This window comes from Coregonus lavaretus (genome assembly GCF_964263955.1).
Source record: "Coregonus lavaretus genome assembly, chromosome: 8".
In the NCBI taxonomy this organism is placed as follows: domain Eukaryota; kingdom Metazoa; phylum Chordata; class Actinopteri; order Salmoniformes; family Salmonidae; genus Coregonus; species Coregonus lavaretus.
The window spans coordinates 9,372,375-9,394,880 of NC_139995.1; the positions used below are offsets into that span (position 1 = coordinate 9,372,375).

General features: G+C 41.5%; 1 protein-coding gene across 1 annotated transcript in view; it reads right to left on the bottom strand.

The window, feature by feature from the left end:
- LOC311133489 (neuron navigator 1-like) overlaps nucleotides 1–22,506 on the bottom strand; it is a 130,990-nt gene that overhangs the window by 68,172 nt on the left and 40,312 nt on the right. Inside the window, exons 3-4 of the mRNA XM_084166977.1 lie at nucleotides 12,575–12,677; nucleotides 8,235–8,597 (exon numbers count right to left, since the gene is read on the bottom strand). Coding sequence (XP_084023103.1) covers nucleotides 8,235–8,597; nucleotides 12,575–12,677 — 466 coding nt within the window. The remainder of the gene's footprint in view (nucleotides 1–8,234; nucleotides 8,598–12,574; nucleotides 12,678–22,506) is intronic.

Consider the following 22,506-nt stretch of genomic DNA (forward strand, 5'->3'; position numbering starts at 1 on the left):
CTGATCCAGTTCCGGTCAGCCGTTCTACTCCGGAGCCAGAGCAGTCCGCTCCACCGGTGCTCAGTCCAGCTCCGGTCAGCGGCTCCAGTCCAGACCATGATGTCAGCCCCTCTCCAGGTTCGGGGTCTCCCACACCAGGGTCCAGACAGGGCCTGGCGTATCGTGGGAGGAAGGAGAGGGGAAGTAGCGCGCCGAGGTCCAGACCAGACCAGGGGCGCAACAGGGAGGCGGAGAGTGAGAGGTCGTCACGCCCCGAGCCGGATCCGCCTCCGAGGCGGAATGCCCACCCGGCTCCGACCCTGTTATGTTTATGTTGTGCGGTCGGAGTCCGCACCTTTGGGGGGGGGGGGGGGTACTGTCACGCCCTGACTCAGGGGACGCTTAAATGTTGAGTCAGGGTGTGTGTTTTCTTTGTTGTGCGTTTTCTATGTTGTATATTCTAGTATGTGTGGATCTATGTTGGCCGGTGTGGTTCCCAATCAGAGGCAGCTGTCGCTCGTTGTCTCTGATTGGGGACCATACTTAAGCAGCCTATTGGCACAGTCTAGTTGTGGGATCTTGTTCCGTGTAAGGTATGTTTTGTGGTCTACCTTGGACTTCACGTTTCGTGTAGTTTGTTATTTTTGTTGTGTTGTTTATTAAGTTAAAATATACATGTACGCATATCACGCTGCGCCTTGGTCCGTCCCGTCCTTCAATGAACGTGACAGCTACAGCTAACTGTAGCGCATACAATGTGGTGAGTAGTTGACTCAGAGAGAGAAAGACAATAGTTGAACAGTTTTCTTCCAAAATTAAGGAGAAGCAAGAGAGAGCTATATTTCGTAGTATATATACAGTGGGGAGAACAAGTATTTGATACACTGCTGATTTTGCAGGTTTTCCTACTTACAAAGCATGTAGAGGTCTGTCATTTTTATCATAGGTACACTTCAACTGTGAGAGACGGAATCTAAAACAAAAATCCAGAAAATCACATTGTATGATTTTTAAGTAATTAATTTGCATTTTATTGCATGACATAAGTATTTGATCACATACCAACCAGTAAGAATTCCGGCTCTCACAGACCTGTTAGTTTTTCTTTAAGAAACCTCCTGTTCTCCACTCATTACCTGTATTAACTGCACCTGTTTGAACTCGTTACCTGGATAAAAGACACCTGTCCACACACTCAATCAAACAGACTCCAACCTCTCCACAATTGCCAAGACCAGAGAGCTGTGTAAGGACATCAGGGATAAAATTGTAGACCTGCACAAGGCTGGGATGGGCTACAGGACAATAGGCAAGCAGCTTGGTGAGAAGGCAACAACTGTTGGCGCAATTATTAGAAAATGGAAGAAGTTCAAGATGACGGACAATCACCCTCGGTCTGGGGCTCCATGCAAGATCTCACCTCGTGGGGCATCAATGATCATGAGGAAGGTGAGGGATCAGCCCAGAACTACACGGCAGGACCTGGTCAATGACCTGAAGAGAGCTGGGACCACAGTCTCAAAGAAAACCATTAGTAACACACTACGCCGTCATGGATTAAAATCCTTCAGCGCACGCAAGGTCCCCCTGCTCAAGCCAGCACATGTCCAGGCCCGTCTGAAGTTTGCCAATGACCATCAGCATGATCCAGAGGAGGAATGGGAGAAGGTCATGTGGTCTGATGAGACAAAAATAGAACTTTTTGGTCTAAACTCCACTCGCCGTGTTTGGAGGAAGAAGAAGGATGAGTACAACCCCAAGAACACCATCCCAATCGTGAAGCATGGAGGTGGAAACATAATTCTTTGGGGATGCTTTTCTGCAAAAGGGACAGGACGACTGCACCGTATTGAGGGGAGGATGGATGGGGCCATGTATTGGCTCTCCCTCAGTAAGAGCATTGAAGATGGGTCATGGCTGGGTCTTCCAGCATGACAACGACCCGAAACACACAGCCAGGGCAACTAAGGTGTGGCTCCGTAAGAAGCATCTCAAGGTCCTGGAGTGGCCTAGCCAGTCTCCAGACCTGAACCCAATAGAAAATATTTAGAGGGAGCTGAAAGTCCGTATTGCCCATCGACAGCCCCAAAACCTGAAGGATCTGGAGAAGGTCTGTATGGAGGAGTGGGCCAAAATCCCTGCTGCAGTGTGTGCAAACCTGGTCAAGACCTACAGGAAACGTATGATCTCTGTAATTGCAAACAAAGGTTTCTGTACCAAATATTAAGTTCTGCTTTTCTGATGTATCAAATACTTATGTCATGCAATAAAATGCAAATTAATTACTTAAAAATCATACAATTTGATTTTCTGGATTTTTGTTTTAGATTCCGTCTCTCACAGTTGAAGTGTACATATGATAAAAATTACAGACCTCTACATGCTTTGTAAGTAGGAAAACCTGCAAAATCGGCGGTGTATCAAATACTTGTTCTCCCCACTGTATATATATTTTCTTTCACTTACTTAGCTAGTGTCAATTGCAGCTAGATAGTTTAGCCAGGCTCAAATGGAGAGGGATGCTATGTTAGCTATCCAACACTGGAACTCTTCCAAGTCAAGTTAAGCTTTTGGTCTTATTAATTTATTGCCACCGGGACCTGCCGGTGTAACTGCTAAACTGCTTGCTGCTGACTGTACACTGTACTATGATTGTAGCGGGTTTACTAACACGTTAGCTCTAGTAGCTATGTTGACTATGATGTTAGCTAATATGGTGACAACGATGTAGGCTGTGTGTAGCGGTTAGCGGTTGTGATGTGAAGGTTTGACTTGGAAAGTTTTTTTCGCCTGGTCACAAACAGCTGATGTGTTGAGCACTGAAGTCCACAAGCAAAGGGAAAAGGTGAGAGGAGGAGAGCGCGTAGATGCGAGAAGGAATTATACGAGCAAAATGATCATGCTGTTTGTATGTGGCTGCTTTGAAAGTGAACTGTGTTCAGGGGTGTATTTATTGTGCCGATTCTTAAATGAAGCAAAAGGAACAAAATTGGGATGATCACTGAGCTGGGTGATTGGAATGTGAATGACAGTCATCCAATAACCTGTAATAGAAATAAGGCCACGTTCATAAAAAAAATTATCATCCTCCCTCATCTTAAACGGCACTGACCGCCACTGCATACAATTATCTATAAGGTCCCTCAGTCGAGAAGTGAATTTCAAACACAGATTCAACTACAAAGCCCAGCGAGGTGTTCCAATGCCTCGCAAAGAAGGGCACCTATTGGTAGATTGATAAAAAAATTAACAAACTGATATTGAATATCCTTTTGAACATGGTGAAGTTATTAATTACACTTTGGATGTGTATCAATACACCCAGTAATTACAAAGATACAGGCATCCTTCCTAACTCAGTGACGAAGGAAACCACTCAGGGATTTCACCATGAGGCCAATGGTGACTTTAAAGTAGTTAAAGAGTTTCATGGCTGTGATAGCAGAAAACTAAGGATGGATCAACAATATTGTAGTTACTCCACAATACTAATCTAAATGACAGAGTGAAAAGAAGGAAGCCTGTGCAGAAAAAAAAATATTACAAAACATGCATCCTGTTTGCTACATGGCACTAAAGTAAAACTGGAAAACAATTGGCGAAGAAATTAACTTCATGTCCTGAATACAAAGTGTTATGTTTGGGGTAATCCAACACAACACATCACTAAGTACTACTCTTCATATTTTCAAGCATGGTGGTGGCTGCATCATGTTATGGGCATGCTTGTCATCGGCAAGGACTAGGGAGTTTTTTAAGATACAAATTAATGGAATAGAGCTAAGCACAAGCAAAATCCTGGAGGAAAACCTGGTTCAGTCTGCTTTCTAACAGACACTGGGAGACTGTCACGCCCTGGCTCTGGGGACGCTTGTATGTTGAGCCAGGGTGTGAGTGTTCTTTATGTTTTGTGCTCGTTGTGTCCGTTCTAGTGTTGTATTTCTATGTTGGCCGGTGTGGTTCTCAATCAGAGGCAACGTGTATCAGCTGTTGCTTGTTGTCTCTGATTGGGAACCATACTTAAGCAGCCAGTTTTCCCACAGTGTTTGTGGGATCTTGTTTCCAGTGTGGTTTGTGTTAGACCGAGGACGTCACGTTATCGTTTGTTGTTTTTGTTCGTGTAATCACAAATAAAAAGTATGTTCGCATTCAACGCTGCGCCTTGGTCCTCTGTTCCCGACGATCATGACAGAGACAAATTCCCCTTTCAGCAGGACAATAACCTAAAACTCATGGTCAACTATACAGTACACTGGAGTTGCTTACCAAGACGACATTGAATGTTCCTGAGTGGCCTAGTTACAGTTTTGACTTAAATAGGCTTGAAAATCTATGGCAAAACTTGAAAATGGCTGTCTAGCAATGATCAACAACCATCCTGGCAGAGCTTGAAGAATTTTTAAAATTATATTGTGCAAATATTGTACAATCTTAGAGACTTACCCAGAAAGACTCACAACTGTAATCACTGACAAAGGTCATTCTAACATGTATTGACTGTGAATCCTTGAGATATTTCTGTATTTCATTTTCAATAAATTTGCAAAGATTTCTAAAGACATATTTTGACTTTGTCATTGTGGGGTATAGCGTGTTGATGGTTGAGGGGAAAAAAACTATTGAATCAATTTTAAATTCAGGCTGTAACAACAAAATGTGGAATAAGTCAAGGGGTATGCATACCTTCTGAAGGCACTGTATATGTTTTCTCTTAGGGATTTGGTAGTTATACTCTCCCCTTGTTATATTCTGTATGGGCTGACCTGGGAACAGGTGGCACACCACAGGAAGTACAGGGTTTCTCATCATGGTCACCTTGAATAGCTCACCTAGGGATTGAGGACACGGGTGGCCCAGTGCTGAGCACTCACTATCAGGCATTTTTACAATCACCAGACATAATGTCATACTTTCAATCTCTTTTTCTTCAATCTCATTCTGCTTCTTAACTATGACCTGTCTCCATCTATCACACTTCTCAATTCTAAATATTTACACTGTAGTCTCTCATTGGCAGAGTGGACTGATTACCCGAGCGGGCCAGTCAGTCAGTGCCACAGAAGCTGCAGAGTAAATCCCAGTGCATGTGGAACAGTGATAAAGTTGCTCACATCACACCAGAGAACTGGCCTGGATTCCCTGCCTCTGCCTCTCCTCTCCTGCCTACTGACTGTCAACTAGGGAGAGGGAATTAGAGAGAGAGAGAGGATGTGACACAAAGGAAGAGAGAGAGAGCGGGGGGGGGGGGGCAGAGAGAGAGGAGCAAAAAGAGAGATTGAGAGAGAGAAAGAGACTGTTAAACAAGTGTTAAATGAGGCATGAAAGGAGATAATGCTGTGGCTCTCCTCCTGGTTCTCAGAACACCTGCCACGCCTGTCCTTGACACCTTGACCTAGGATCAGACTGATGCCCTACCATGGCATTGATTGGTAGGTTACAGTTGCTAATGGCAGTTAGTTAGTTAGTGGGTTTTAAATGTACAAAAAAAAAGAAGGAAAAAAAAGGAGGGTAGTAATGTCATTTTTTACTTCAGTCCTTTCTGCTTAAGTTGTTGGTAGCACAAAGTGACTTGCTAAATCCCATTTAGTGGAGAGGCAGGCACTGACTGGAGGGGCTCTGTGTGCGTTTGTGTCAGTTACACCCTCCTCCGTCTCTGCAGTGAGATGTGGGTGTGAATGACAGCCAGCTCAGCAGGGGGGCTGGTAATGAACGACATTACTGCAAGACTCAGACGTGATCTGAACTCATTTAGACCCATTTAGAGATCCACTTTTGGTTTTCCTGCCATTCGGACATCTTACTTTTCTACAAAATGGAAGATTCCAGGTCAGACAAAATGTCTTGTTTCAGCAGATAATTCCCCTAGTTCTTGGAATGGCTAGGAACAGAGACGGAATAGTGAAGCTGCGAGTTTGGAATTACTCTGGACTCTAGACTCTTGTTTAGAGCCTTGTGTTTGCACGTGTTTAATCACTAGTTGCCACACACACACACACACACACACACACACAAACACACAAACACAACCACAGCACAATATATTTCACAGAACAATGAGTTTCAGCCAGAGGGGGATTCGCATTAGTAGCTATGTTTCCATCCAATTGGCAACAGATGTCCATGCAAATATATAAAATATGCATAAAAATTATATGCACATTTTCCCACCATATATTTGTTTCCATCAAATGGACTTGTTGCAAATAAAAGGCTGTGCGTGATGACTTAGTGGACATAAAAATAACTTTTGAACCAAATATAAAATACAAGTTAAATGGGTTTCCATCGCATTTTCAACTCATTGTCACAACGCATTGTCACAAAACATTTTGCATTATATAGCGAAAGTGCCCACTCAGATCTTTGCTGTTTCCATCAGGCCTGTCGTGAATTTTTTGATCCGACATGTACGTGAATTGCTTAAAAAGGTTGGATGGAAACCTGTTTAGTAAAACCAGCTAACTACGCTGAGAATAATACCTGATGATTCACATTCAAGTCTCTACTCATCACAGCTCACCTCACAAACAATCCTACAGGAATCCTGCAGGACTTTATTGTAAGGGTACACTCTACACAGCAAAAATGTAAAAAAAAAAAAATCTGATCCACCTCAGCAGAATCAGACTGAGAAGAAGGCGACATGGTTGCTGCATGAAGCCATAACAGACCCATTCAGGAACAAGCGAGTTACACTAGACAGACTGCAGGGCTCCAGACTAACATTTTCCCCTGGTGCCACCAACTTTTTCAGGCTTTGACAAAAAGAATTGCAGCGTCACACAATAGAATACATTTGAGTCATCATCTCATAAAGTTATTAACAGTGCTTTATTAAGAATGTAATAGACCACTGAGATGGTATTCAATAATTAAGTTGTTACATCTAACATGTCCAAGCAAGAATGCATGATTCAAAATATTTTGATATGTCATGAATTTTGGGTTGACAATTAAGCTATTTTTGTTTTATTTTACTGTTCAATAGAGAAGAATTTGCCTTCATCGTTATGTGAACTAATATTATATATAGACCTAATTCAATTGGTGCTAATTCACCACCTAAGGAAGTGGAAACTCAAAAAACTAACTCTAAATATAACACCTACTGCTAGTTGCCATGTACTAATCGAACACTAAATGTAAATGTCCTAAAAAAAAACTTTACAATGAGGCCTAGTGCACTTGCGATGGCAGATGCCCAATTTCGTGCGCTCCGTATTTCAAAGCCATATCAGATATCTTGATAGTAAAACAGTGTGCTTTGAGCTCAATAATAATCTTTGAGAAATAAAAATCATACCTACAGAAAGCGGAGACCCTCGTCTATTTAATATGGACACTTGAACTAGTTTTGGACACTTGAACTAGTTTTCCACACAATTGCATTTTGAAATGTTATACAATCCCGAGGGGCACACGAGGTGGGAGAGAGAGTGTAAGAAGCTTGCTCGGCACTCATTACAGCAGCCGGCCCCAGCGAAACAGGCAGGCACAGCGGCAGGGGAGACACTTTTATTACAGGAATAATGAGAATAATGCATTCTACTGTTTAACAAATTCATGGTTTTATCCGCCCCAAAAAGAGGACGTTTTTATTGAGATGACCAGGTAGAATGTGTAGCTTGCACCAGTGTGATCAATTCAAAATGTTGCTCGCACAGCCAAGTTAAAGGGTCTCAAAATGTGACTAAATGGTCGCAGTCTGGAGCCCTGGACTGCTGAGGACAGCACTGTGAAAGGGTTACTCCAAGCACAGTGCAAACTCCAAGCATGTTTTACCTACATTTTTTAAAAATCTAATCCAAATCAATGCTTGATTGATGCTTGTTTCATGATATAATGTAAGTTGTAGGACCAAGTGATAACAACCATCCGTAGTATCCACAAGGACTATATCAAAGATAATTGTACAGTAGGATGCAAAGTGAGTGTTACTGCAGAACTGGATCCAAAGCCTGCACAAATACCCAGTAGCTCCACACAACCAGAGTAGGAGAACCCTGAGTTAGACAATAGAATAGACCACAGGTGTCAAACTCATACCAAGGAGGGCTGAATTTCTGCAGGTTTTCACTCTTGCCTTGTACTTGATAGATCAATTAAGGTCACTGATAAGTTAGGAACTCCCCTCACCTGGTTGTCTAGGTCTTCATTGCCCACAAAAGAAACAACAAAAAACAGGAAATAACAAAAACCAGCAGGCACTCGGCCTGCCATGGATTGAGTTTGACACCCCTGCTATAGCCCCTTACCCATTAGCCAGGTTGTCGTCGTCATCCTCTGGCATGCTCTTTCCCAGCAGGTCGCTGTCGCTCAGGTAACCAGACTTGAGGTCAGCATCGTCCACATCTAGCCCTTCGATGAGCTCAATTCGGGAGGAGTGGCTGAGACGGCTGGAGACTCGGGCGGGCATGGTGTGGGCCGTGTACTGGGACCCAGCCTTACCCCCCTGATACACGCCGCTACCCGTGGACGAGGGGGCATCTCCAGCCTGCAGCCGGGGGCTGGACTGGCCATGGCGCCAGGAGAGAGGAGAGGAGCGATTGGACAGACTGGACATGCTGCGGGCGTTGTTCTCGTCACTGTCGTAGCAAACATTACTGCTCTCCAAACAGCTGGGGAGAGCAGAGGAAGAGAGAGGGGTTATAGTATGGTAGAAATGGAATGAATGAGAAGACAGAAGGAGAGATAGGATAAATTAAGAGTTTGAGGGACTTATAGAGAGAGAATTAGAGAAATAAATTATCTTTCCTTTTTTCTCTCTCAGTCAGCGGGCCTTTAAATAAATCTGTCCTGACATATAGTCTCTGCTGACCCAGATACAGCTGTAACATTCACTCTCAGCCTTCAGCGACTACAATAAAGAATGGGTGGCGTCTCAGAACTCAAGGGCAAGTTGCTTGCTATAGTATAAGGACATAGCATCATTGTGTGAACAGAGAAAAGTAATTTGTCCCCTCTCTCCCTTTGACGGGATCATTCATAACCCTCAGCAATATGGTCACAATTTCATTACCAGCTGGGATTTACAGACCAAAGGTAATCAGCACATAAATCACACACAACAGAAAAAAATGTAGGATTGCTCGGGCAAGGAGTTTTTCTTGACTACATGACCTGACCAGGGAAAACTCTGGGTCATTGCATTAGCCAGTGAAAGGTGAACCAATGTGGACTAGAGAGAAGTTCTAATTTAGACTACAGAGTAGTTCTAGTCTGTTGTCTAAGAGAGAGTTTAGACTAGAGAGTAGTTCTAGTTTAGACTAGAGAGTAGTTCTAGTTTAGACTAGAGAGTAGTTATAGCCTGTTGTCCAAGAGAGAGTTTAGACTAGAGTGTCGTTCTAGTCTGTTCTCTAAATTGGTCAGGTTTTGCAATGCCCTCCCAATGGCGAGGAGCTTCTGCTGAGTCTGGCGATTACATAACCAGATGCACCAACCAGCCCAGATGAATAATGCAATGCCTGCCTGAGACCATGTGGGTGTTTCTTTCCTCCTGCTATTTCTGTACTTCTGTAGATGGATAATTAATCAACAGGGACTGTTAACTATTACTGCCTCAGGAATACATTCCGACTCCCACAATGCTTCATTGGAATGATACATTAGCTCAGAGTAGGACGGTACTTCCTTGAGAGTTTTGAAATGTAGTTTAACTTCAATATAGATAGTTTAAACTCATGGATGCACATCAAACGATCCCATACATTAGGGTATATGTTTGGGAGTTATGACAGGGAGCTGAACTAGTAACAGAATTACGGCCGGTCATTGAGCTATTAAAAAAACATGCTGTACGCAGAAAGTTAAGTCATTTGAAGCTAATGATTTACTAGTAGTACTGTATGTGGATATTATTTACAGTACCTACAGTCCATTTGTGCTCCAGAGCAGGGCTCTTCAACCCTGTTCCTGGAGAGCTACCGTCCTGTAGGTTTTCATTCCAATCCTAATCTAGTGCACCTGATTCTAATTATTAGCTGGTTGATACGCTGAATCAGGTTAGCTACAACTGGGGCTGGAGCGAAATCATACAGTAGGGTAGTTATCCAGGAACAGGGTTGGAGAGCCCTGCCCTAGAGGGAAGGACCGAGTTTGGGAAACCCTGCTAGAGGTTTGGTGGCCCAGGTTGAAAAGCATGAGTTTTTAGATGTGTCAAGTTACTGAGGTGTCTGTCAGTCTCCAGAGGCCAGGGCTATGGAAATTCAGAGCTCAGATCTGGGATGGAATCCCCTCGGACATGAACACCACACACATCAAAGAGAGACCAAATAGCAACAGGAATATTGGTAGGCAGATCACATACTACTGAGCTGGATTTAAGAAGCAGGCAAAAATGGAAGGTATACAGGCTTTGAATGCAAAATAACTTTTTGTTAACGAACGTTTCGGTTTCTGTCCAGTTTCTTCAATATCCTGTGTGGTTAGTCTCTGGTGTTTTCTGTTATTGTTTGTGTCTCATCATTATAGAGACCGTCTGAAACTAATACTGGACAAAGGGTTTCCCAGAATGTGATGGTCATGAAACAAAAACAGTCTGTTTCAGAGGGATTGACAGCATATGTATACCAGGTGGCAAGATACCAAGAAGACATAAAGGAGGAGAGTTGTGTAAACATGCTTGTGTGTACTCTATCGACCTGTCCATTGTGTTTCATGTGTGTATGAGTATATCACATTTCTCAAACAAATCCATAGCTTTCTTCTAGGTGTACACGTACAGTATCTTGCTGAACCAATTAAACAATTACATAAAGTGCATTCGGAAAGTATTCAGACATTTACATTTTAGTCATTTAGCAGACGCTCTTATCCAGAGCGACTTACAGTTAGTGAATACATTTTTTTTTTTATACTGTCCCCCCGTGGGAATCGAACCCACAACCCTGGCGTTGCAAACGCCATGCTCTATCAACTGAGCTACATCCCTGCCGGCCATTCCCTCCTCTACCCTGGACGACACTGGGCCGATTGTGCACCGCCCATGAGTCTCCCGGTCGCGGCTGGCTGCGACAGAGCCTGGATTCGAACCAGGATCTCTAGTGGCACAGGTAGCACTGCGATGCAGTGCCTTAGACCACTGCGCCACTCAGGAGTCCCCTTGACTTTTTCCACAGTTTGTTACATTACATTCTTATACTAAAATTGATTAAATAGTTTGTTTTCCTCATCAATCTATACACAATACCCCATAATGACAAAGCAAAAACTGGTTTTTAGAAATGTATGCAAATTTATTAAAAATAAACAACTAAAATATCACATTTACATAAGTATTCAGACCCTTTACTCAGTACTTTGTTGAAGCACCTTTTGCAGCGATTACAGCCTCGAGTCTTCTTGGGTATGACGCTACAAACGTGGCACACCTGTATTTGGGGAGTTTCTCCCATTCTTCTCTGCAGATCCTCTTAAGCTCTGTCTGGTTGGATGGGGACCGTTGCTAAACAGCTATTTTCAGGTCTCTCAAGAGATGTTCGATCAGGTTCAAGTCTGGGCTCTGGCTGGGCCACTCAAGGACATTCAGAGACTTGTCCCCTAGCCACTCCTGCGTTGTCTTGGCTGTGTGCTTAGGGATGTTGTCCTGTTGGAAGGTGAACCTTCGCCCCAGTCTGAGGTCCTGAGCGCTCTGGAGCAGGTTTTCATCAAGGATCTCTCTGTACTTTGCTCCGTTCATCTTTCCCTCGATCCTGACTAGTCTCTCAGTCCCTGCTGCTGAAAAACATCCCCACAGCATGATGCTGCCACCACCATGCTTCACCGTAGGGATGGTGCCAGGTTTCTTCCAGACGTGACGCTTGGCATTCAGGCCAAAGATTTCAATCTTGGTTTCATCAGACCAGAGAATCTTGTTTCTCATGGTCTGAGAGTCTTTAGGTGCCATTTGGCAAACTCCAAGCGGGCTGTCATGTGCCTTTTATTGAGGAGTGGCTGCCGTCTGGCCACTCTACAATAAAGGCCTGATTGGTGGAATGCTGCAGAGATGGTTGTCCTTCTGGAAGGTTCTCCCATCTCTACAGAGGAACTCTACCACCAAGGACCTTCTCCCCCGATTGCTCAGTTTAGCCGTGCAGCCAGCTCTAGGAAGAGGTGGACTCAATCAAGTTGTAGAAACATCTCAAGGATGATCAATGGAAATAGGATGCACCTGAGCTTAATTTCAAGTCTCATAGCACGTGGTCTGAATACTTATGTAAATAAGGTATTTCTGTTTTTTATTTGTAATACATTTGCTAAAATTTCTAAAACCCTTTTTTCACATTGTCATTATGGGGTATTGTGTGTAGATTGCTGAGGATTTGTATTTATTTAATGCATTTTAGAATAAGGCTGTAACGTAACAAAATGTGGAAAAGGTCAAGGGGTCTGAATACTTTCCGAAGGCACTATACAGTTGAAAGGTAATGTGTGGGTGGCAAGTAATGTTTGTGCAGATGGAACTTTAAAAGAAAGAAACATACATAAATAAAAGGATATTCTGGGTTTTGAGAATGCTCTTTAACGTTATGCCCCATTCACACCAGTACGTGGCATCAGAAACACCCCATTATTGCCTACTATAATCTATTAATTCAATGTATGGTAATGCACTCACCCATGGCTGAGCTGGGCTCCCCGTAGACTGGACATGGTATCTTCCAGGTTCTGTCTGAGGTCAAGGACGTTCTGCACCGTGCGTTTCCTCTGAGACTCTGGGTCTGTGGGGATATCACATCAGTCACTATGGTCAGACACACAATGCAGTCACATATCCCATGTATCACTGTCAAACTGTTGTGTCTTATTCCCTTGAGATATCCCAAAGCTTTTCCTCTCTGAAAATAAATATGAAAGTTCCAGTTCTTGAATTAAACTTAACTTTGATTTCCCAAAGATAGAATTATACTTTACTGAATAAAGGCACTCATAAAAAGCATTGACTTTTAACAAACCATAGGCCTATAATCCTTTTGTTTTCCAGTGTGAACACACTGTTGTGACTGTGGACTGGTATTGTGTAGTGACAGGTGTTTTGCTGGTGAGAAGCATCCATGCTGTGTTCACATTGTTAGGCAGACAAATGTGACTCCCTGGGCTCCCTCACCATGGCAACGCTGCTCTAACCACCCTACAGGATCCTGACATAGTACAGCTCTAACTGTGGAACACCCCTGTTTTGGATCTTGACGTGGTACAGTCCTAGCTGTAAAACACTGATGACAGTGACTGGGACTGTGAGTGGCCACCAGGGGGATGCTTCTGACGTTCTGTGGAAACTACAAACTCTATAGCCTCCCAATAGGGAAGACATGCATTCTCCTTGATGTGTGTGCGTGTTCCTACATACATTTAGGCAATTATAGCATCATAATACAATCACAATCTCGCACACACATTCAGTCACCCCTTCTGCCCCTGCACATATACACACACACGCTCACAATACTCCATAGTAAATCATAGCAAAACAAAGGAAAATGTCATAATGATAATGTGAATCCTACATGGACAGCAGACAAGACATAACCATCCTATCCTAAATCAGCCATGTTCTCTGTCTCAATTGTTAAAATTAACGACTGGATTTCTCTTTGACCATGATGGTGAAGAGGAGAGATGTGGGGAAACAGGAATGCGGTTTTCTACTATTCAGTACAATAGCTACAGGCAATACCCCATGAGAGGTGAAAAAATGATCATCCATTGCATTAATTGGAGGTCTTGGCTAAGAGTCAAGAATAGTAGAGGACACCCATCTCAAATAATGGGCCATACTCATTAGGTCTTCACTCTGAGGCAATTCAGCAGGATGTGGAGAGGCTGTAAATTAGCAAGCAGCCTTAAATAAAAATGCATGGCCTTTTGTACCTCTTTCACTATCATGAAAGTGTGGATATAGAAACATGGCTGTAATGTTAATGTTCTGAGAAGTGCTATTATAAGCTAAAAGTATGCTCTCGTTCAGCGGTTTTAAACTTGTGTAATTACAACCTCTGGTCCTTTCAGCATCAGTAGATTGAAAATAAGGACCTCTGCTGCTCACAGTATTTCAAACAGTTTACACTTGATTTCATATCATAATCTGCTTATATCAGCTCAAACTCAATCTCATTAGAAACCAGTTTTTGCCAGAAGCTGAAACATAGCCTGGTCCCAGATCTATTTGTGTTGTTGCATACTCCATTGTCATTGTCAAGCCAAACATATTTTGCATGACAATTCCATAAGGAGTTTCCCACGGGGGGCCAGTATGAAAATGTATGCATTCACTAACTGTAAACTGTAAATGACTAAACTGTAAATGACTAAAATGTAAATGTTAATGAGTTGGCAACAAAGCAGAAACATTCTGGCACCCAGGCTAGCTGAGTCATGTACCATTCCTTCATATTTAGCCTACCACCACAGCAGACACACCCTTTAACAAGGCTCCATTAGTTTGACTGAGCACGAAGAGTCATGTATAGCTTAATCCTATAATGCCTGCTGATACAGTATATTGGATTAATACATATCCATCAAAAATATGTTTATAAAAATGGTGAATGTGATCTAAAAGAGAAATCTAGCAACGTTTGAAAAATCTATTTATAGTTCTGATATTTTTCCCACTACGGCCTGCATAGTCAAAGAAGGCAACATCAAAAATGTATTGGTCAATTTCTCTACGGTGCCATTTGAATTAATATCTTCCTAAAATGTATGTGTGTCATTAACCACTTCACAACCTCAGAGCACCACTGCCCTGGACCTACTGTAAGGAAGTGATCTCCATCATACAGCTACATGGGAAACATCCTTCTCTTTGTAGTGGCAACCACCAGAGGGGGGATGCTAGCGACCTTCACATAGACCCAAAACAGAAAGCCGAGCCAGCCAGCAGAGCACATAGCAGACATGCATGCAGGCTCCGCACCACACGTGCTGCTGAGGAAATAGGCCTACATGCTAAAGTGATTGGCAGGTCCCTGGTGCCCTGCACTGAGAGAGAGACGACATACTGTAGTTCTACCAGGAATCTTCCTCACTCACAGACAGACAGAACGCTAAAGCAGATCTCAATGGAAAGACCACGGACAAAAATCTTCACCTACTGTTTAAATGATTAACTGACATATTTCTATCTGTTTAGCTCTCTCAGGTCTGACAGACAGGGTAAACGTGTATAGATTAGTTAATCTAGACTGATTTGGCAGTCTGGAATCCCTGTTTGTCCTTTTAAGGTCCAGTCAATGGATTAGTCTGTTCACTGAGAAGACGATAGAATGACAGTGAAAGGCCTATAAATTGTCTCTCACACTGAACACCCCACTCCAACTGTACAAACAGCCCAAGGGATAGGAGAAAACCAAATGGTAGTGTCCGATCTCACAACATAATGGGGCCTTCTCCCGAGGTCAAGAAATCCTACAGCAAGAAAACCCCTTTCATCTATTTCATCTGTGTGGACATGTATAGTCTTCTATTGTCAGTTATCTCCAGATATTATCCTACTGGAGCAGCATGACTAGTGATTCCAGATGAGTTTGCCTCACCCATTTTACACTACATAAAGTGCCTTCAGAAAGTATTCATACCCCTTGACTTATTCCACATTTTGTTGTGTTACAGCCTGAATTCAACATTTATTAAATTGATTTCTCTCAACCATATACACACAATACCCCATGATGACAAAGTGAAAACATGTTTTTAGACATTTTTTGAAATGTATTGACAATGAAATACAGAAATATCTAATCTACACCCCTGAGTCAATACTTTGTAGAAGCACATTTGGCAGCAATTACAGCTGTGAGTTTCTGGTAAGTCTCTAAGCCCTTTCCACACCTGGATTGTGCAACATTTTCCCATTCTTATTTTCAAAATTATTTAAGCTCTGTCAAATTGGTTGTTGATCATTGCTAAACAACCATTATTGGGTCTTGACATTGATTTTCAAGTAGATTTAAGTCAAAACTGTAACTCAGCCACTCAGGAACATTCCCTGTCTTCTTGGTAAGCAACTCCAGTGTAGATTTGGCCTTGTGTTTTAGGTTATTGTCCTGTTGAATGAAGTTGAATTAATCTCTTAGTGTCTGGTGGAAAGCAGACTGAACCAGGTTTTCCTCTACGATTTTGCCTGTGCTTAGCTCCATTTCATTAATTTTTTATACTGAAAACTCCCCAGTCCTTAACGATTACAAGCATACCCATAACATGATACAGCCACCACTACGCTTGAAAATATGGAGAGTGGTACTCAGTCATGTGTTGTATTGGATTTGCCCCAAACATAACACTTTGTATTCAGGACAAAAGGTTAATTGCTTTGTCACATATTTTTTTGCAGTATTACTTTAGTACGTTGTTGCAAACAGGATGCATGTTTTGGAATATCTTTATTCTGTACAGGCTTCCTTATTTTCACTCTATTAATTAGGTTAGTATTTTGGAGTAACTACAATGTTGTTGATCCATCCTCAGTTTTCTCTTATCACAGCCATTAAACTCTGTAACTGTTTGAAAGTCACGATTGGCCTCATGGTGAAATCCCTGTGCGGTTTCCTTCCTCTCCGGCAACTCAGTTAGGAAGGATGCCTGTATCTTTGCAGTGACTGGGTGTATTGATACACCATCCAGAGTGTAATTTATTACTTCACAATGCTCAAAGGGATATTCAATGTCTGCTTTTATTTTTACCCATCTACCAATAGGTGCCCTTCTTTGTGAGGCATTGGAAAACCTCCCTGGTCTTTGTGGTTGAATCTGTGTTTGAAATTCACTGCTCGACTGAGTGACCTTACAGATAATTGTATGTGTGGGGTACAGAGATAAGATAGTCGTTCAAAAATCATGTTAAACACAGAGTGAGTCCATGGAACTTATTATGTGACTTCTTAAGCACAATTTTACTGCTGAACTTATTTAGGCTTGCCATAACAAAGGGGTTGAATACGTATTGACTCAAGACATTTCAGCTTTTCATTATTAATTACTTTGTAAACATTTTCAAAAACATCATTTCACTTCTGACATCATGGGGTATTGTGTGTAGGCCAGTGACATTTTTTTTTAAACATTCAGGCTGTAACACAACAACATGTGGAAAAAGTCAAATGGTTGGAATACTTTCTGAATGCAATGTACCTACGCTATTTGACTGCTACTCTATGGCAGTGAATGCAGCCTATTGTCACAGTCATTGTGGACTTGCACAGTTCCCATCTAATTACTGCAGAAAGACATGCATCCGCCTCATCTGCTAGTTCTCTTGTTGTCGTCGTAGTAACCCAGAGCTCTGCTTACTACCCTGCTCTCCTCATGGACATGGCTATTGAAGGAATACACATTCATATTCAATCTGCCATTGAGAACTAGTCAAATTCCATCTCCCTTAGTTGTGTTAACGTGCACTCCTTCTCCACCCCCCATTATACTGTATGGCCATTTTACAATATAGTTGAATTTAGGCAATTGCCAACTGCTATTGAGGTTCCCTCCGCATGCTGGTCCATCACAGCTGCACTATACTGTACAATAGAGGCTATGTAGTGGGCGAACCAAAGTCTATCTCCAGCTCTGTCTAATGATGAGAGGGTTGGACTGTGTTGTTCTGGTAGTGGGTAGAGGTCGCATTACACAAACTGACTTCATAAATAAGTCTATTATGACATCCAGAGGACAACTGTACCACCGAATCAGAATGAAGTCATAGGATGTTTCCCACAAATAGAGCCTCTATATTTATTGAGGAATCAAAACAGTCCTTTCATTAATCTTGTTATGAGCAAGAAATCTAATTAAAAGTGGGTTACTGCTGCATTATGCAGACTATGAATGCACAAGTCCGTGTTTTGTTGTGATTCTGGATGGCCAGATAGCTAACAACAATAGCTATGTTTCCATTAACTTATCCAGTGATTTTGTGTCGACATTTAGAAAGTTTGCATACAAAATAAATGCGACAATTGCCTGCTAGGGTGTGTTTCCATTTAACTATTTTGTCGATAAAAACAGCGGGACGTAATGACGTCACACCCCCCAATTATTTTTTTGCCCCAAATACCTACAGTGTTGAAAAAATGTAGTGGTTGAAGTGTTTCTATTACCCATTTAGGCAAATTGAGCATTAATAAATTGGCGACAGCCTGTATGCCCTCCCACCTATCTGTTTCATGTCTCAGGTAGCCCGCGAAAGCTAGCATTGATAAAATGCATATATGCCATATTCTAATCCTTCTCATGTGCCAACATATAGCCACGGTCCGTGCCATAGTGAAACTTGTATCTGAAATAATTGGATGGTGAAACTTGCCAGCCAACCAGAAAACCAAGGCGAAGCAATTCAGACAATTATTGTCCTGCAAAAAAAACATGATTTTTATAGTGCAAGACTTAGGCATTTAGAATTAATTGTGGAGTGGAGCTTTATAATTATGCGGTGACAGCCCCATGTACCTACAAAATGATTTGGCAAACACCGTTTCCATCATCATTTGTCGCAATAAAGAAAGTTAGAAGAAAAATCCACCAGTTGAACGGATAAATATGTTGTCGCTCTTTAGAAAATGTCTCCTACATCTGCCGTTTCCATTACACGTCACAATAAAAACATTTTGCGACATTGCTTTTGTCTAATAAACCTGGGTCAATGGAAACCTGCCTAATGACGAGAAACTGCCATTTTGGGAATCGTAAGTTCCTCGTTTCAGGTAGTTACATATTGTTCTTAATACCATGTCTTGTTTTGAGGTGTTTTGACTGATTTCATGTCAATGCTAATATGGCAAAAATTCGCTAGCTAACAAATAACTTTAACAATGTATCTGATAGACAACAAGTGCTCATTGTGCCAAAGTATTTATGTTTTTAATAAACATTGGAGACAAAATGTAGTTTAAATGTCAACAATCTTCTAAGCCAACCCATCTGTTTGCCCCATAGTTGCACAAGTGTCAGTTTTGTTGCTAAACAACCAACCCGTCTATAAGGAGAGACATTTTTTAAAGAAAGACTGACACAAAAGCATGTTCTGTAATAAAATACAGTTCTGATAAATGTAACAGCCGCATACTGGAGTAAGATAACTATTTAAAAAAAAATATATATATATATATATATATATATATATATATATATATACACTACCTGTCAAAAGTTTGGACAAACCTACTCATTCAAGGGTTTTTCTTTATTTTTACTATTTTTTACATTGTAGAATAATAGTGAAGACATCAAAACTATGAAATAACACATATGGAATCATGTAGTAACCAAAAAAGTGTTAAACAAATATAATTATATACTGCCACCCTATGAATTGATGACAGCTTTGCACACTCTTGGCTTTCTCTCAACCAGCTTCATGAGGTAGTCACCTGGAATGCATTTCAATTAACAGGTGTGCCTTCTTAAAAGTTAATTTGTGGAATTTCTTTCCTTCTTAATGTGTTTGAGCCAATCAGTTGTGTTGTGACAAGGTAGGGGGGTATACAGAAGATAGTCTTTTACCAAATAGGGCTAAGTCCATATTATGGCAAGAACAGCTCAAATAAGCAAAGAGAAACGACAGTCCATCATTACTTTAAGACATGGAGGTCAGTCAATACAGAACATTTCAAGAACTTTGAATGTTTTCAAGTGCAGCGCTATGATGAAACTGGCTCTCATGAGGACTGCCACAGGAATGGAAGACCCAGAGTTACCTCTGCTGCAGAGGATAAGTTCATTAGAGTTACCAGCCTCAGAAATTGCAGCCCAAATAAATACATAACAGAGTTCAAGTCACAGACACATCTCAACATCAACTGTTCAGAGAGGACTGTGTGAATCAGGCCTTCATGGTCAAATTGATGCAAAGAAACCACTACTAAAGGACACCAATAAGAAGAAGAGACCTGCTTGGGCCAAGAAACACGAGCAATGTACATTAGACCGGTGTAAATTTGTCCTTTGGTGTGTAGTTCCCACTGTAAAGCATGGAGGAGGAGGTGTTACACTTAACCAGCATGGCTACCACAGCATTCTGAAGTGATACGCCATCCCATCTGGTTTGGGCTTAGTGGGAATATCATTTGTTTTGTAACAGGACAATGACCCAACACACCTCCAGGCTGTGTAAGGGCTATTTTACCAAGAAAGAGAGTGCTGGAGTGCTGCATCAGATGACCTGGCCTCCACAATCCCCCGACCTCAACCCAATTGTGATGGTTTGGGATGAGTCGGAGGGCAGAGTGAAGGAAAAGCAGCCAACAAGTGCTCAGCATATGTGGGAACTCCTTCAAGACTGTTGGAAAAGCATTCCAATTGAAGCTGGTTGAGAGAATGCCAAGAGTGTGCAAAGCTGTCATAAAGGCAAACACTTTGTTGGTTACTACATGATTCCATATGTGTTATTTCATAGTTTTGATGTCTTCACTATTATTCTACAATATAGAAAATAGTAAAAATAAAGATAAACCCTTGAATGAGTAGGTGTGTCCAAACTGTTGACTGGTACTGTATATTGACTGTATTATGGCACATAAACAATTGTATAATGAGAGACAGAAAATCAATGGAATACAGACATTTGGCTGCTTTCTTTTCTGAGTGGCGACTTTGTTTACATGATCTATTCAAACATCAACCATTTTTTCTATTCCACGAAGGGGAACACTTACTGTACATAAGTAGACCGTTTTTAATTCTCTCGTCATGTAGTTGCCATGTAAGTGTGTTTAATCCCCATTGATATATCAACTTTGATAAACAGGTGGGTCAAAACCTTTTAGTCCCATGTCTACGATTTCCGACGATACCCCCATTCTTTTGAGACAACGTTTAAACACTTTTCCCCGATAGTAAAGTCCAGGAGAAAATGTGCTTTGCACAGGTAATCGTATATATTGTCAGTTTCTATTATGAAAGCAATCGGTGAAGTGACAATTAGTTAACAAATTGATTATTCACTTCTCAAACACAGCCAAATGAAAGCTAAACAGAGCTGTATTTTCAGGTGGGCGTGGCTTGAGCCTTGCTACTCACAGACGATTCGCCTCTATATGGGCTGTCTGTTAGGCCTACTGTACGTCAATTAAGAAAATTACTCCTGCAAACACACATTTATTTGTTGACATTTTGGTCAAGTTGCCCTTTACTGTACATTTGCAGAGGCAATCGCCTGAAGATTTTTATTCCGAGTTCCACAAAGATAAATAGTCTGGTATGTGTTTGTGTGTGTGTGTGTGTGTGTGTGTGCGTGCGTGCGTGTGTTAATATTTGCTCTCATTGGCTGTTTTATAAGGCAGTGGGGAGGCGAGTCATGACTCATATTATTCCGTATACTGTTTGAAGTTCTGCCTGGTTTTCTGGCAATATTTGCATTCATAAAACAAAGCTGTTCACTCATTGCAATGTTGTTTCATGAGGGATTATTATGTATAATAATAAATAATTCATTAAGCAGATGTTTTAATTGAGATTTCCTCATTTTAAAATAATGGGACACTTAAAATCTCTATTCCTTAATAAATCTAGGAGGATAAGAATTAAGAACATTTCAGAAAATGTCTCTAGTGGTTCCTACGCAACCAATTGAAATCATGTAAACACTAGGGCTGGGAATTGCCAGGGACCTCACGATATGATACGATATGTATTGCGATTCTCACGATTCTATATGTATTACCATTAGACACTGCGATTTTATTACGATTTGATGCTCCAAACATATTGCTCACTATATGTCTGCTGCAGAGAGACAAGAGAGAGCATGAGATTTTTGTTGTTGTTAATCAGTCACGGAAATAAAAGTGCTGAAAACATGTTGGCTCACTATTTAAAAAGAATATGGATAACAAGCTATAGGATGAAAAATACCAGAGTTTTGGTGCAGGCACAGCCGACTAGCGCTAGTTAACGCTACATAGCAAAGGTATTTAAAAATTTTATTTTAAAGAAATTGATACTTGGATTCAAAGTATCTAAATTATATGATTTGTCCCAAAATAATATTGTGATACGTAACTGTATCAATGTTACCCCCATCACTAGTAAACACACATACACACACACAATGGACTGTAAATGATCACAATGTGATTGTTGACTGATACTGTTTACTTGTCTCTAAACCCGACGAAGACGAGGGGTCGACGGCCCGTCCATATGAACTAATAAGGAGAACAAATGAGATCAGTAAAAATGTGTCCATTAACAAAATATGTCTCTAACTTGGCTAGCTGGTATGTCAACAAAATATAGGCTACCTCTATATTGGCTAGCTGGAATGCTCATTGACTGGCTTGTTCATAAAACCTTTTGATGCCAATAACGGCCCTTCAGGTGCAAATTGAAATAGTATATCAATTAACAGATACTAAATAACATAAGATTATTTGTGACAGAGCTCTGTTGTTTAAATCAGTCTCTGGGCTCTATGATTCAGGGCAGAGCTCACTATCATTAGCCTTTAACCCACTGGGAGCAATCTCCAGATACAGTCAAAGTAGCGGCCTTATAATCTAAAACCATCCAGTCCCATCTTCAATTACGATCCATCACAACATGTTTTTGTTAGAGTGG